This window comes from Tribolium madens, unplaced genomic scaffold, assembly GCF_015345945.1.
Source record: "Tribolium madens isolate multiple individuals breed KSU strain unplaced genomic scaffold, Tmad_KSU_1.1 Scaffold_71;HRSCAF=194;Tcas5.2_LG6, whole genome shotgun sequence".
Lineage (NCBI taxonomy): Eukaryota > Metazoa > Arthropoda > Insecta > Coleoptera > Tenebrionidae > Tribolium > Tribolium madens.
The window spans coordinates 5,441,312-5,456,714 of NW_025401041.1; the positions used below are offsets into that span (position 1 = coordinate 5,441,312).

General features: G+C 32.8%; 2 protein-coding genes across 11 annotated transcripts in view; both read right to left on the reverse strand.

The window, feature by feature from the left end:
* Window positions 1–3,188, reverse strand: part of LOC123008618 (replication protein A 30 kDa subunit-like) — a 5,990-nt gene extending 2,802 nt beyond the window's left edge. For 2 of the 7 annotated variants that reach the window (XM_044404517.1, XM_044404516.1), the window contains exon 1: window positions 2,996–3,188. In XM_044404517.1, coding sequence (XP_044260452.1) covers window positions 2,996–3,118 — 123 coding nt within the window. In that variant the 5' untranslated portion in view covers window positions 3,119–3,188. Of the gene's footprint in view, window positions 1–40; window positions 1,754–1,994; window positions 2,164–2,333; window positions 2,822–2,995 lie in introns of those variants that run through there. The other 5 variants (XM_044404520.1, XM_044404521.1, XM_044404522.1 and 2 more) reach the window with 3 other exon arrangements.
* An 88-nt stretch (window positions 3,189–3,276) lies between these two features.
* LOC123008615 (ATP-citrate synthase) overlaps window positions 3,277–15,403 on the reverse strand; it is a 14,880-nt gene continuing 2,753 nt past the window's right edge. The window contains exons 1-9 of one of the 4 annotated variants that reach the window (XM_044404505.1): window positions 14,422–15,278; window positions 11,731–11,946; window positions 11,140–11,676; window positions 7,725–8,392; window positions 5,563–5,613; window positions 5,293–5,500; window positions 4,658–5,239; window positions 3,708–4,605; window positions 3,277–3,657 (exon numbers count right to left, since the gene is read on the reverse strand). In XM_044404505.1, the coding sequence (XP_044260440.1) occupies window positions 3,486–3,657; window positions 3,708–4,605; window positions 4,658–5,239; window positions 5,293–5,500; window positions 5,563–5,613; window positions 7,725–8,392; window positions 11,140–11,676; window positions 11,731–11,935 (3,321 nt within the window). In that variant the 5' untranslated portion in view covers window positions 11,936–11,946; window positions 14,422–15,278 and the 3' untranslated portion in view covers window positions 3,277–3,485. Of the gene's footprint in view, window positions 3,658–3,707; window positions 4,606–4,657; window positions 5,240–5,292; window positions 5,501–5,562; window positions 5,614–7,724; window positions 8,393–11,139; window positions 11,677–11,730; window positions 11,947–14,354; window positions 15,279–15,403 lie in introns of those variants that run through there. The other 3 variants (XM_044404506.1, XM_044404504.1, XM_044404507.1) reach the window with 3 other exon arrangements.

Below are 15,403 nucleotides of genomic sequence, written 5' to 3' on the forward strand. Positions count from 1 at the left end.
CAACTCTCTATTATTGCGAAAGATAAAACCAAAGTTTTGTCAAAAATTAAGCTTCTTATATTTTTTTTATTAAATTCAAAATACTACAAATTTATAGAAAATAAAACAAAAAGAAATAGAAACAGTTTCGTAATAACAAAAAAAAAATAGTGGTAACTAATCCTCAAGAGCTGGAATTTGTAGTCTCTTGATAATATTGGTTGCGTCTTCCCAATAATAATCCTCAAAAACCTCCTCAATTTCGTCGAGTGTGAGACAATCGACAGTCATTTTGACGACTTTTTTCGCACACTCATCCGATTTCCAAGCCTCCAAATCTTCCATCACCTTATAGGAGGCCGGGAGCGACAATAAATACTCCAACAATTCTCCAATTATAGGAAATTCACACTCTTTCAAGACCAATAACCACTTTTCAACCACACTTTCAATTTCATCTAGTGGTAACTTGCGAATAAGCGAATCGAGATTTTTTACTTCTAGATACAGTTGATGGCAAGTTTGACAATTCCTTTCCGTTTCTTTTAACAAATGGAAAGTTTTATGGACTTTGCTATAGTCGACTGGAAAGAGAATCCAATCAAAGGTGTCAAAATTCGGGAATTGTAGGAGAAGAGTCTCAATGTAGATTTTAGCTCTTGTGTAGAATAAATCAACAATCACTGTAATCTCTTTTTGGAGTTTTTCAAGACTTTTATCGTCTTTAGCAAGATCAACCACTTGACTTGTAACCAAATAGTTTATTTCTGAGTCCAAGAAGTTGCGAGCTCGGAGTGGTATATACCCCAAATCCTCATAACATTTGAACAAATCTCGGATTCTCACCAAGTGGAAATAGTAGATTACTGCACAATTATCACTCATTTTAATCTTATCAATCTCTTTGTAAATGTCAGTGGTAAAAACAAGCATAAACCGGTTCAAGACCGACGAGAACAGACAACCCACCGAATATGGCAAACATTTGAACCGTTCCAAATAGGCATTAAGAGCCACCAAATGTTCAATCACAAAATTCGTGTAACTACTCAACAAGACATGTTCATTGCTTCGCTTCCACTTCTTGTACTCGGAAACCAACTCGCGGGCTATTTGCGAGTTACCACTATTATTCACAAAAACATCACCCAACTTGTCCAAGGCAAGGATCACATTCTCCGGCAAATAATCGACCAAAAAACCCATCAATGTTGAAAGGAAATTATCCGAATAGGGCAGGTCCATAATATTTCCTCGGGTCAAAATCTTGAGACTTTGGAAATGGTCACTTGACGTAGAATTGACCGAATCTCGGTAACAATAATCGCCACAATAGCCCACAATTTGTCCAATAACACCAAAGTACACCAAAATCGAGGCGACTTCGGACACACGACTTGTGTAGTCCAAAAGTCGGTGTTTGATTCCCTCTTTGCGATCAAAGTATTGGACAAAAACCGGGTAAAAACCACTAGTGATAGTGTTGGGGTATATGCAAGACAAGAATCGAATTGTGCCCAAGTCGCTGTAGACTAATTGTTGACATTTTGGGAAATAAATCGAAACGGTTAATTCTGTGACAATATTAAACAAGTTGTTAAAAATGACGTTGTTTAAACGGTGCTTGTATTTGTCGTATTCCGGGCCTGAGGTTATGTTTTTAATGTGGAAATAGGTTCGGATCATGTAGTCTTTTGGTGTCGCCCGTAGGTTTGAAATTATTGAATGAAGAGCCTCACACGAGTAGAGAGGTTTGGTTTGGTGGCTTTCCATACTGCAAACACAAAAAATCCCTCAGATTTTAGGTTATGTGACTTAAATTAAATCTAATCAAATTATAGTTGGCGTAAAACAATCGATTCTGTCAACTGATCCAGTTACCATGTGCATGCTACGCCACTGGGCGAAAATAACCAAAAATTATCAAATGTTACAAAAAACATCGAAATTGAAACACCTTAACGGCACTTATGCCAGAATGAAGCAATTTTTGGAAAATTTCACAAATTTCTTACCTTTTATCAATAAAAACACTTCAAACAGGAACGAAATTGTTGGTTGGGGAAATCACACTTTACACTTTCATGGTGTTAACAACGAAATCACAGATTGTCTGATTACCAGAAACCTTAATAAATAACGAAAATTAAGAAGAACACAAAACTAGGAAAACTAAGAATTTTTCACGCATGCGCAGTTGCTTGAAATTCTGGACGCTGATTGGTTGATTCTAGATCAGCTTTTTCCGACTTAAAAATCAACGAATAATTTTTAAAGTTTACATAAAATACTAAGATAGAAGTACGCTAATGTCCCTGAAGCCTATTTTCGGTATAATTTCGCAAATTTCTTACCTTTTATGACCAAGACCACTTGAAATGGGTAGTTGTTAGTGGGGGGAATCACACTTTCACGTTGTTTTAACACTAAACTAAACAACGAAAATTGAGGAAAAAATCACTATTTACGTTAAATTTGGCCGAGTTTTACCGAAATTTAGAAAAAAACGGACACCAGAAGCACACCATAAGAAAATTACCACGCATGCGCAGTTGCATGAACTTTTCAAAGAAGGCTACTAGATCAACTAAGAATCATCGAATAATTAATCAAATTTTACACAAAATACTAAAACAGGGGCACACTAGTGTCCTTTAAGATAATKTTYGGTATAATTTCACAAATTTCGTACCTTTTATGAAGAAAAACACWTTAAACGASAACGAAATTGTCACTTGGGGAAAACACTCTTTCGCGGTTGCAAAACTAAATCAAATCACGCAGATTAATGAAAACTTACAACTTACATTAGTTACAGTAAAGAAAAATCACAAAATTTGAAACTACACGTGTAACATCACGCATGCGAAGTTAGCTCAATTCAGCACAGTGCTGCCACACTAAATTCGATTTTTGCTTACAAAAGTTAAAAAATGTAAAATTATTAAAATATAATAAAAGCCTCAACTTGTCTACGGCCGTAGAAACAATAATTTGCGTCTTAAAATTTTAATACCTGACATAATTGTGTTATCAAAGTTGTCTTGGTACAATAGTGAGTTTTGTTCTTGTCGATTGGTACACATGGTGAATGTTTATTGAAAGTGATAAAATTAAGAAAAATGCTTAGCCAATGCATTCGCGTCACTTTGCACCCTATTTTCTTCAAATTGACAATTTATTCGAAATAATTTATTATTTGGGTTATGTTGATGTTTGACACTCAGAAAAAGTAGTCGCACCAACATGACAAAAATAAATGTAGTTTTTATTATTTTTTTTTAATAAAACTCTGTATCGATCTATAGTAACTTTATTTCTGATAGTACATAAGACACATCTCTTACCTAATTGTGAAATCACATGAAACATCTTAATATAAATATAAAAATATAAATATCCATTAATAAATTAAGGAAAATATTTTAGAGTCAAAATGAATGAGACAAACACAAAACTTCACGTAGACTAAACCATCAATTRATAAAAATTTGAACCAACTTAACTTAATTGTTRTATTGCTCTGGAAGTACGTAGGAAATATCATCCCATGGATGTCTATACAACCCTTGTTTCAACCTCTTCTGATCCATGAAATGTCCAATGAACCCTATCGAACGCCCCAGAACGAACAGAGAGTTAATCGCACCGATATTGATATACTCCTGAGCTTCCTCACTAGAAAAAAAACAAAACAATTAACAAATCACTAAAAAAATTAATAAAACCTTGTAAAACTGCCACAATTCCTCAACATATCCACAAACGAGCACGCAATCACCCCATCCACGTTCAAAATCAAGTTGGGCTTTTTACTCGTTGTRATTTTCTCAACTTCCAGCGCATACAACAACAGCGGAGTCGCCGGGAAGTTTTGCATCACAAACTCCTTGACAATTTTCACTCTCTGATCCGGATTATTAATCGACTTGACTCKATGCCCAATCCCCATAATCAACTGCCCTTTATTCCTCATATGATTAACAAACTCCGCTGGATGCATCCCAGTGTCATACGCCTCACTAAACTGCTTCGCTGCGCCATCTAGCGCCCCTCCGAACCGATCCCCAATTGTCAACAACCCTGAGACAAGACTCGAGACCAAATCTTTACCAGCACGGGCACAAACGATGGTATTATGGGCCCCGGAGACCGCAGGCCCATGATCGGCCGTCACCATAAGACACATTTCGAAAAATTTGCAAACGTAGGTTGGCAAACATCGCTGGAACCACAACAGGGAAATCACCCCACCGATACCAACATTCTTTTGTAAAACATCAGAGATTGGCATCCCTGCATAAATCAATTCTTGACCGCGTTCGTCGCAAATTGATGTCATAAAACTGGCCGGTTTGCGAATCAAACCCAATTCTCGAGCCCATGAGTAGTCCATTGGGACGGTAGGTGGCGGTACTTCCGCACGCGGGATTATCACTCCCTGTAATACCAACTTTTCGTAGACTTCTTGAATTACCTCGCCGAGGTAATCAAAGGAGGCCGGGACATGGGCACCGGCTGACTTCAAGGCTTCGTTTTTCGACGTTGCCGTTTCTTGATTCGAGTTGGCACAAGAACCGGCRTGTCCAAATTGGACTTCTGATGTAAACATCCCAGCACATGTCCCTATAATTACAATTAATTAATTATTTAATTATAMAATTAATTAAACACTTACCAATACACCAGGCCACTAATGGTTTCGTTATAATTTTATTCTTAAGGGCGTTACACACTTCATATTCTTCGACTCCGCCCACTTCGCCCAATAAAATAATCATTTTGACATTATCGTCGGCTTGGTAACGCATTATATGATCCATGAAGGTGGTCCCTGGATATCTATCCCCGCCTATGGCCACGCCTTCRTACACACCATCCGTAGCCTTCGATACGATATTATTGAGCTCATTGGACATCCCACCTGACCTTGAAACATAAGCCACACTTCCTGGGCGGTACAATTTCGAATGTAGGATATTATCCATCATTCCACCAGTGTTGCCAATTTTAAAACAMCCGGGTTTGACTCCGCCCACTGTAGCCGGTCCAATAATTGCAACTTTCTTCTCATTGGCTAATTTGATTAATTTGCGTGTTTGATTCTCGGGGATTCCTTCGGCAATAATCGCAATGGTTCGGATTTGGGGGAATTCCATTGTTTCCACGGTGCTTTGATAGGCGGAACGAAGCGATGCGAAATTGACAAGTACATCAGCTTCGGGATGTTTCGTCATAGCGTCGTTCATTTTTTTATAAACTAATAAAATAATTAACTTGATTTGTGTATTGTTAATTTTTTGGGTAAATTACCTGGAATTAGTATTTCCTTATGTCCCCAGTAGAATTTCTGTTTGTGATCCCCCGTAAACGGATAGATAATAGCGACAACACTCGGTTCGGCCCGACTACACACGAAGTCGAAATCAAGCATACTTTGTACGGCTCGTGTTTGCATGCCCCAAACGATCGATTTCGTTTTGTTGGTAAACATGGGAGTTTGGACTCCCAGTGAATCACCCTTTAGACAATTGACACACATTAAGTAACCGGTTACTGTCTAAAGAAGGCCATAAAATTTACCTTGTATTTCTGTGGAATTTCTACGTGCACTACTTGGTTTGGTGTGACATCCTTTAACATTTATTTCGATCGTTAGAGACACAATTTTATTACGTAAAAAGCGAAGTTTGTTGTGTTAAAATGTGCAGTGAAGAAGTGGATTGTGAGTAAAGCTAGTAGGCTTGAAATAAAAGAAATACAATCCCAACGAATTCTTGCACTTTTTTTTTAATCACCCTGTATGGTACAAAGGTACTAAATAAAATCGACTGTTTCAAAATTTTATTTGCACATTACAGGGTGTCCCAGCGAGTTTAAAAAGTCCAAAAGCGACCTTTAATGGTGAAATTTAAAAAAATTGTTTAGAATTTAAAGCTGTAGCAATTTTTTAGTGTTTTGCATTTGTAAAGATTAATAAATTAAAAAGTTTGTTAAAAGTTAAATAACATAAAAAATTGATTTATCCAGAGATTGTAAAAGTCGTTATAAAGACTGAAATTTGAATTATTTTATTATAAAATCAAAGAATAATGGATTCAGTTTAACACAAATGTGATTATTAAGTGATATTTCTTCCATCTCTTGTGCAACTGTGCACTGGCTACTGAAACAATAGTAATTTTTTTTTTAATGTTTAACGTTAAATATCTTTTTAGTTATTGATTATAAACATCTAAAAGTAAATAAATTTAGAAAGACAATTTAATAATCTTTTAAATGCCAAAACAGTAAATAGGGTGTTCCATTAAAATTTTTTAAGTTATTGAACTTTAAACAAACGCCTTAATTTTTTATCTTTGCAAATGCAACACACTAAAAAAATGTTAGAACCTTATAGCTTGCACCTTCTTCTTTACGGTAGTAAAAAAAATATTTGTGGATACATTAGTTTTTGTGTAATAAATTTTTAAAAAGTGCATGTTTTCGTCAAAAAAAGCGTCTTATTTTTAAAACTAAGCAAAATCGACCAATAAAAGTTTAGCTTAAAAATATTTTCATAAAAATCTACATCCAAAAACGCTAAGAAGCATATGATGTTTCATTTAAAAAAACACAAGTTTGTATTGTAAGTTATTTATGAGACACGCTGTATAGTTGAAAATAATTTTAGGCGATGAACTAGATTAGTATCTATCAATGTCCTATACAGGGTGCGCCAGAACTCGCGCCCCAAAGAAAATTTTCAAGTAAGGTAAGATACCAGAAATATGAAAAAAATGTTTAAAAAATTCTGTCAAAAAATTTTGACATTTATTTTTTGACATTTGACATTTTTTTATATCTATTTAATGATACTGATGATCTTGTATATGCTTTTTTACAATTATTTAGTAAAGGGACAAAAATTTTGATAATAAAAGCCACAAATAACATTGAACAGAGTTACAATTTAGGATACAGCTTCCTTGTTTCCTCTTTTAATAGCCTATAGCAAAAAAACTTGGAAAATTATTTTTCCAACAGAAATAAATAGAGTCAAAGTACAAACTTTAAACCCTCATAACTTCGAAATTTTTATAGAAAATTTTTTTTCTCTGGGGCGCGATTTCTGGCGCACCTGTATAATTTTTTTTAATTTTACCATTTAAAGGTCACTAATGCACATTTTCAACTTTTTCAACTCGCTGGGACACCTGTATAAACCACTAATAGTATATTATTCAATGAGTGAGAAAGTTGGTCATGGCCATGAAGATAAAAACGATACGAGCCAATGGCGAGGAGAATAATTCATGGAAATGGCCATTTCTCGCGAGTTTAATACTATACTTTTTCTAATCTTAAATAATGACTGTAATATATCATTTTATAGGTATATACCCATATACCATTTTTATTTCAATTTTCCTCACAATTTTCAATTTTCTCAACTAATATGATTAGAAAAATAAATATAATAAAAATACCGTATTAATTAAAAAAAAAAAACTGTTTTCAAAATTATCTCTTATTGCGCAACGTTTTTATCACCATGCTCATTCACATTTGAACCAAAAACGATAACAAACACGCCTGCCTTATCACAAAATTTAAGTAAAAACTCGTTGGTAAATATTTACAAAACTAAAGAAATTACATCATCCCCTCTAAGCAATCAATAGAAAAAAAGTTAAAAGTGTCAACCAAACCACCAATAGGACAGAAACAAAACACCACAGACAAGAAAACACCAAAAAACTTACTTGTATTTTCCTACTACAGGCAGCGGCGGTGGTGGTGGCAGCATCAATATTATCCACCCCTAAACTCTTCTTATTTGGTTCTTTTTCACCACTTGGTAACAAAAAATTCGCCGTGGCAAATTCAACATTATTTTCCTGTGGTATAGGTCGTGTACCAAGCGCCATACCACAAATGGCCGTCATGTGGGTTTCCGGTCCAAAAACATACAAGGGAATCCCCAAAGTCTGTCCAACTTCTCTCATCCTTCTCAAGCCTTCTTGATAATTCGGTCCGGCTCTTCGTACGAAAATCGAGACTTTGTGTTCGATTAAACGTTGTTGAAACTCAACCAATGCGGTGATAATACCGCGAAAAGTCGCAGCGACATTTGTAAAATTCGCAATACCGCCCCCAGTAATCAGGACTTTACCTTGGGGGTGTTTTTCTTGTGTCATAAGAGAGAGAATTGTTTTGGCATATTCGTAGGTTTGTTGTTCGGAGGGTGCGCCTGAATATTCACCGTAATTTGCAAGCTCTTTAGCGCCCCCTAGATCGCAAATTGTGTCACTGTAGATTACTGAGGCTCCGCCCCCAGCTACCATTGTCCAAATACGACCAGATTTGTTCAAGATGGTGAGTTTTAGACTAGCACCGGATTTCGAATCGAGGTCTGCGATGTAAGCCTCCTCTATAAAAATAAGACACTCTGTATTATTTCTAATTATTTATAATTCAAGGTCGATAAATATTGATTACACTTATCATTTATTATCCATAGTAACAATGTTGATCAATATAAATCTTCAATTAATTAAAACAATAAAAATATAAGCGCCGATACGGATCAATTCTTTATCATGTAATGAAAGAAAAAAAATTACGAACAAACAAATCCACTTAAAATCATGTTTAATTCAAAACAATTTTTAGTGACACAATAGAATTCATAAAAGTAATTTTCTTGTCCAGTGACACAATATCGGAATAATATATGTGGTATTGTTACAATTGCGAGTATTAAAAAGATTCAGTTATAACGTGATAAATTTTTTCGCCTATTTTGCATAATTCTTTTAGCTTAAACATTGATTTTTTTCCTACCGACTGCGCCGAAAAAAGTGTTTTCATTGTTTGTTACACAAACAGATACCGATTTATAATACAAATTCGTTAAAAACATTGATGAATTTTGTAAAATTTATCATTTTTCCCCTGCCGACTGCACCCATAACCCCTCTATTTACTAATCCCAAAGAACACTCTGTATGTATCAAATAATTTTAAAATCACAATCTTAATTAAAAAAAAAAATTTTCCTACCGACTGCACCCAAAAAAGTGTTTACAGTGTTTGTTAATCAAAAAGATAAAGCTAAATACATATAGATACTGATTTATAATAAATATTCGTTAAAAACATTAATCAATTTTGTACAATTTTTATTTTTTTCCTTATCGACTGTGTCCAAAACTCCTCTTTTCACTAATCTTACTCTGTATGTATGATATCATTTTAAAATAACGAACTTATTTAAAAAAAAAATCCTGTCGATTGCGTCCCAACAAAATGGTTTTTCATATTTTTTTAGTCAAAAAACACTAAAACCAAAACAAAATACATGCAGATACTGATTTAAAAAAAATGTGCTTAAAAACGCTCGTTAAACACATTAATATATTTTGTAAAATTTGCAAAAAAAATCCCCTGCCGACTGCACGCATAACGTTTCTTCACTAATCCCAAAGTTATAAGACACTGTATGTATCAAATAATTTTAAAATAACAAACTTCATAAAAAAAAATTTGTTTTCCTACCGACTGCACCCCAAATTGTTTGTTTTCATTGTTTGTTGTCAAAAAGGTAAAGTTAAATACATACAGATACTGATTTATAATAAAAACTCGTTAAAAATATTAATGAATTTTGTAAAATTTGTATTTTCTCCCCATCGACTGTGCCCAAAACTCMTCTCTTCACTAATCCCACAGTTATGAGACACTCAGAATGTATGAAATAATTTTAAAATCACCAACTTGTTTAAAAAATACAATTTTTTTCCTACCGAGTGCGCCCAACAAAGTGTTTTTTACTGTTTTTTTTTAGGCAAAAAAAAAACACTAAAATAAAAACAAAACACATGCAGATACTGATTTATAAAAATTTGCTTAAAAACACTCGTTAAAAACATTAATAAGTTTTGTAAAATTTGCAAAAAAATGTTTCCTTGCCACACCTGCACCCATAACTCCTCTATTCGCTAATCCCAAAGTTATAAGACACTCTGTATGTATCAAATAATTTTAAAATCACAAACTCAATTTTTAAAAAAATGTCTTTTTTTTCCTACCGCCTGCACCCAAAAAAGTGTTTTCATTGTTTGTTAGTCAAAAATGTAAAGTTAAATACAAATAGATACTGATTTATAATAAAAACTCGTTAAAAAGATTAATAACTTTTGTAAAATTTCTATTTTTTCCCCATCGACTGTGCCCAAAACTCCTCTCTGTACTAATTCCACAATTATGAAACACTCTGAATGTATAAAATAATTTTAAAATCACCAACTTGTTTAAAAAATACAATTTTTTTCCTACCGAGTGCGCCCAACAAAGTGGTTTTTACTGTTTTTTTAGTCAAGAAAACACTAAAACTAAAACACAATACATGCAGATACTGATTTATAAAAATTTGCTTAAAAACACTCGTTAAAAACATTAATAAATTTAGTAAAATTTGCAAAAAAAAATATTTCCTTGCCACACCTGCACCCATAACCCCTCTATTCACTAATCTCAAAATTATGAGACACTCTGTATGTATCAAATAATTTTAAAATCACAAATTTAATTTTTTAAAAAAAGTCTTTTTTTCCTAACGACTGCACTCAAAAAAGTGTTTTCACTGTTTGTTAGTCAAAAATGTAAAGTTAAATACAAATAGAAGATACTGATTTATAATAAAAACTCGTTAAAAAGATTAATAAATTTTGTAAAATTTGTATTTTTTTCCTATCGACTGTGCCCAAAACTCCTCTTTTCACTGATCTTACAGTTATGAGGAACTCTGTTTGTATGAAATAATTTTAAAATCACCAAAATTTGTTTAAAAAAAAACACATTTTTTTCTTACCGACTACGCTCAAAAAAGTTTTTTTACTGTTTTTTAGTCAAAAAAAAAACACTAAAACTAAAAGAAAAGAGATACAGATTCTGATATATAAAAATTTGCTTAAAAACGCTCATGAAAAACGTTAATAAATTTATAAAAAAAAATCCCCTGCCGACTGCGCCCATAACTCTACCATAACTCTATTAATAGTCAAAAATCTAAAATTAAATACATACAAATACCGATTTATAAAAAAAATGTTCAAAAAAACATTGAAAAAATTGCAAAAAAATTCCCTACCGCCTGCGCCCAAAACCCTCACCCACCTGGATAAGCATCGCGTCCAAACGGTGGTGGATAATCAATTTCGCCCCACATCGGTTTACAAATAAAATCAGCTGTTGCGTCCAATTTCGCCGCCAAATCCAAAACAAAAATCTCCTTTTCAGTCACCACCAATGGATTAATTTCCAAATAAGTAAAATACAAATCAACATACAACTTATATAAATTGTTGACAAACTTCGCAATCATTGCCTTCTTTTTTCCATCAACTTGACTCAACAATTTCTCCGTTATGAGATTTTCATCAACACTTTCACCGACCGGAACCTCCAATTTAACAGCTTTCGAATCAACATCACCAATATCAACGCCACCTTGATGATAAAACAAAATTGTATCAGCATGACGATGCGAATAGATACACACGTAGACTTCTTCGTTGTCTTTATGAGGAACAAAAGGTTCGATAATAAAATTGCGAAGTTTACCRGTGGCAGCACCGATTTTTTGATCTTTATTCATACGATCAGAGATCCATTGTTGCACTTCAGACAAGTCTTTATTTACAGCGATTAAACCTGAAACGAATAATGCTATATTATAAAAAGTTTCAACACTCGCTACGTTCGTACCCAATTTTCCTCGCCTTTTGATAAGTTGGTCAGGTTTAACGACCAACTTTTCAGTTTTCAGCCATGGATTGGTCGCTACCAATTCGGAAAATTTCGTTTCAGGATCGACTGAAGCGAAGCGACATTGCACGGCAGCCGTATCGCCTGATAAATGTTTATTGATTAGATTTTTTCCAGTCGCTTCTCTTATTGCCTTCGCCGACATTTTTCAAGTTTCTGCAATAAAAAAAATAATCAAACATAGTGGAAATCGAGCAAAAAAGTGTAATTTCGTTGTAGAATTTATGCAAATGTTGTGTATAAATAAAAGAACATACATAACATAATCCAAAAAGTGGAAAAAAGTCAACGTATTGTGTACTTTCTTCTATAAATATTCACAATGACATCAAACAAAACAAAAAATTATTTTACGTCACGTAATTGCGTATCTTCAATGTTGTTTCTTGTAATTTCTAATTTCTGATCAAAGTAGCTTGTGATTTTAAAATTGAGTTGGCAACATTGAAAAATGTTGCCAACTTAATTTCAAAGTCACAGATTACTTAAAATTTAACCATTTTATACAGTATGTCGTCGGATTGAATTTACAAGAGGAAACATTTTTTATCTTTTATTTTACACCAAAACTGCAAAGGAAAAACATTTTTTGCTTCACCTAAAACGAGCAAATCTGTAATTAAAACTCCATTATTCTGATTCAATGAAAAGAAAAGTAATTTTTTTTCTTAATTTCTATGCTTTTTAAGTTCTATCATATTGACGGTTTTATTTATTTGATAACTATACAGGATGCGTAAGATATTACACCCCGGAGAAAAATTTCAGGTGATATAAGATACCAGGAACATGGGAAAAATGTTTAAAAGTCTATCTGTCAAAAAATTTTGATATTAATTTTTTGACATTTGACATTTTTTTATGTCTATTTAATGATCCTGGTCATCTGTATATGTTTTTTTTTATAATTATTTAGTAAAGGTACAGAAATTTTGCTAATAAAAGCCACAAACAACATTAAACAGAGTTAGAATTTAGGATTCAGCTTCCTTGTTTCCTCTTCTAATAACCTGTATCAAAAAAATTTTGAAAAATTATGTTTCCAACAGAAATAAATAAAGTCAAAGTGCAAAATTTAAACTCTCATAACTTTGAAATTTCCTAATATCTTAGCTCATATGGCATTTTTCTCTGAGGCGTGAGTTCTGGCGCACCCTGTATATCACTTTGACAATTAATGTATTAATTAAATAATAATAGTTCATGTTAAAAATGACTGTTTTTTATCTTAAAGCTGTTTCTTTGAGTTGCTATTTATCAAAATTATGTTTTTCACAAACATTTTCGTTATTTAACTTGCGTAAACTCATTTGTCAAAGTGACATAATTGTCAAAAAAATAATTTTAAATCCAAAATCAAGAGAAAAATGACCTTTTTTTTCTACTGAGTTGCAAAAAATGTTTTTCCTTTGCACTTTTAGCGTAAAATGAAAAATAAAAAAAAATTCCTCTTGTAAATCCAATCCGGGAACATACTGTATATCGAGTGATCAAAAATAATTGTTTGTTTTCAATTCTGAATTTTATTTTTAAATGCATAATTATGACAACTGAAAGACCAAAAACCATAAAATTAGTATCTGATTTTTTCATTTATGATAAATATCTGAATTTTACAAATGTCAGAATTTGACTTTTAATTCAAATAATTAACTTGAATGACYTTAAAACGAGATTAAAAAAAGTTGGCAACATTGAATAATGTAAAAACAGTTTTAGGTGATATGAAATTTAGGTTGGTGTCTAACTGTAGATAAATTTATAATTTATAATCAAAAATTAATTGTTTAAGTTGGCAATAGTAAATTTTATTTTTTACTGGTACAACTGACATAACTTGTCAACACATTCACATTAGACATTTCAAAATTCAATAAAATTTTAGATAGAAACATAACCTACAATCTTGGCTATTCGGTTGTAGTGTTGTTAAACAATGATTTGTGGCCACCCGATATATAAAAAATGCGAAATATAAGAAATCTAAACGCTTTTTAATAATTTGCCCAATTTTATGAATCTATTCAATACCTTGTTTGAAAATGTGCCAAAATTATAATCACAATTACATTTTACGCATTTCCGGTCAAACCAGAAGTAGCCATTTATAAAAGTGAGAGTTGCCAATTATCCACTAATGATCCCTCGTTACTACATTATGTTACAAACGATTTTTAATAGCTCACCCTGTATACAATAATTTTCAAATTAYYGTAAATYACTACTGAAAAATWATTMAATTTTTCCACCAATTATGATAATTACAATGTGAAAGTCCCATTTGACCAAGAAAAATTACAATAACGTCAGTAATTCACAACTTGTGTTACAAAAATAGTGATTCGTTTTTGCACTTGAGTTTGTGAAAAAAATCGCATAGTAATACCATCGAAAAATCGTAACCTCAGCTATAAATAATTAATATTTGACCTGAATTAAACAATAATTGCAAAATATATTTTCAGGATATGAAATTTTCACTTGTCCACTTTCTAATTTCGGTGAAACTTGAAAAGAAAAATAAAATAAAAATAGACCGCATATTTCGAATGCATTGACCTTGCCTTTTATGAAAAATTTAACAGTTTTACACACGTGTACAACCACAACCGGAATTTTAGAATTTTTTACCTTCACTATTTCACGTTCACTAGTGCACTGCACCACTTGAGATGCGATCTCGCGTTTAATATCACAATGATAAGAAACTAGTGATAAGAGTATTCCGATTGGTGATACGATGAAAGCCGTTCCAAGACTGACTAGATTCCAGCAAATCGCGTGAATGAAGTACTATCGTACGATGTGTCGGGGGGACGACCGGCTTGTCCCGACGATGATTTAGAGGTCAACGAGGGCCCATTTTTGGGCACATTTCTCACCATTTCACCCAATTTCCAACCCTTATTTTTTCTATTTTCACAAATTTCCCTCAATTGACAACCTTGACATTATACAGGAGGTGTCGGAAATGAAGGTCGGGGTCGGTGGATGACACCACTAGGACGCGTGGTACAAAGATGACAGCGATTATTTCCCAATCACGCGATTTATTTTTACACTGGTTCAAATTTTTGCTCGTTTAGTGTGTAAACAAAGTTTGTTTTTCACATTTTGTGCACTTTTTCGAGATTTTACTCCCCCAGGACTAGGAAAACGTCATTTTTCAAGAAATATTGAATTACTTGAAACATTTTAGAAAAAACAAAAAATCATCTTTATTAGAATTGCCGCTGCGCCACCACACCCCCGGCACCTCTTCAAAGGCATCTAAATCAATTTCGAAGTTTACTTTTTTTAAGTTTTTATACAGAGTGATTTAAAAAAAAACGTCAGGCGCTGTAGAATTTTTATTTATAGTCCGATTTCACCGATTTCAAAAATTAAAAAAATAATTAAATGGCTTTTAATATGATATAAGCTGACAATTTTAGATTTTTTTTAATGTCAGTATCTTTTGGGCTATATTCAACTTAGAACCCATATTTTTTTCTCCATAATTTGGAAGGTATAAATTTTCTTGGTACAGACATGTGCAATATGTTCTATTTTTACTAAAAATTATTGTTTAAAAAATTATCAAAGTTGCATGATATCAAATAAGATAATGCCA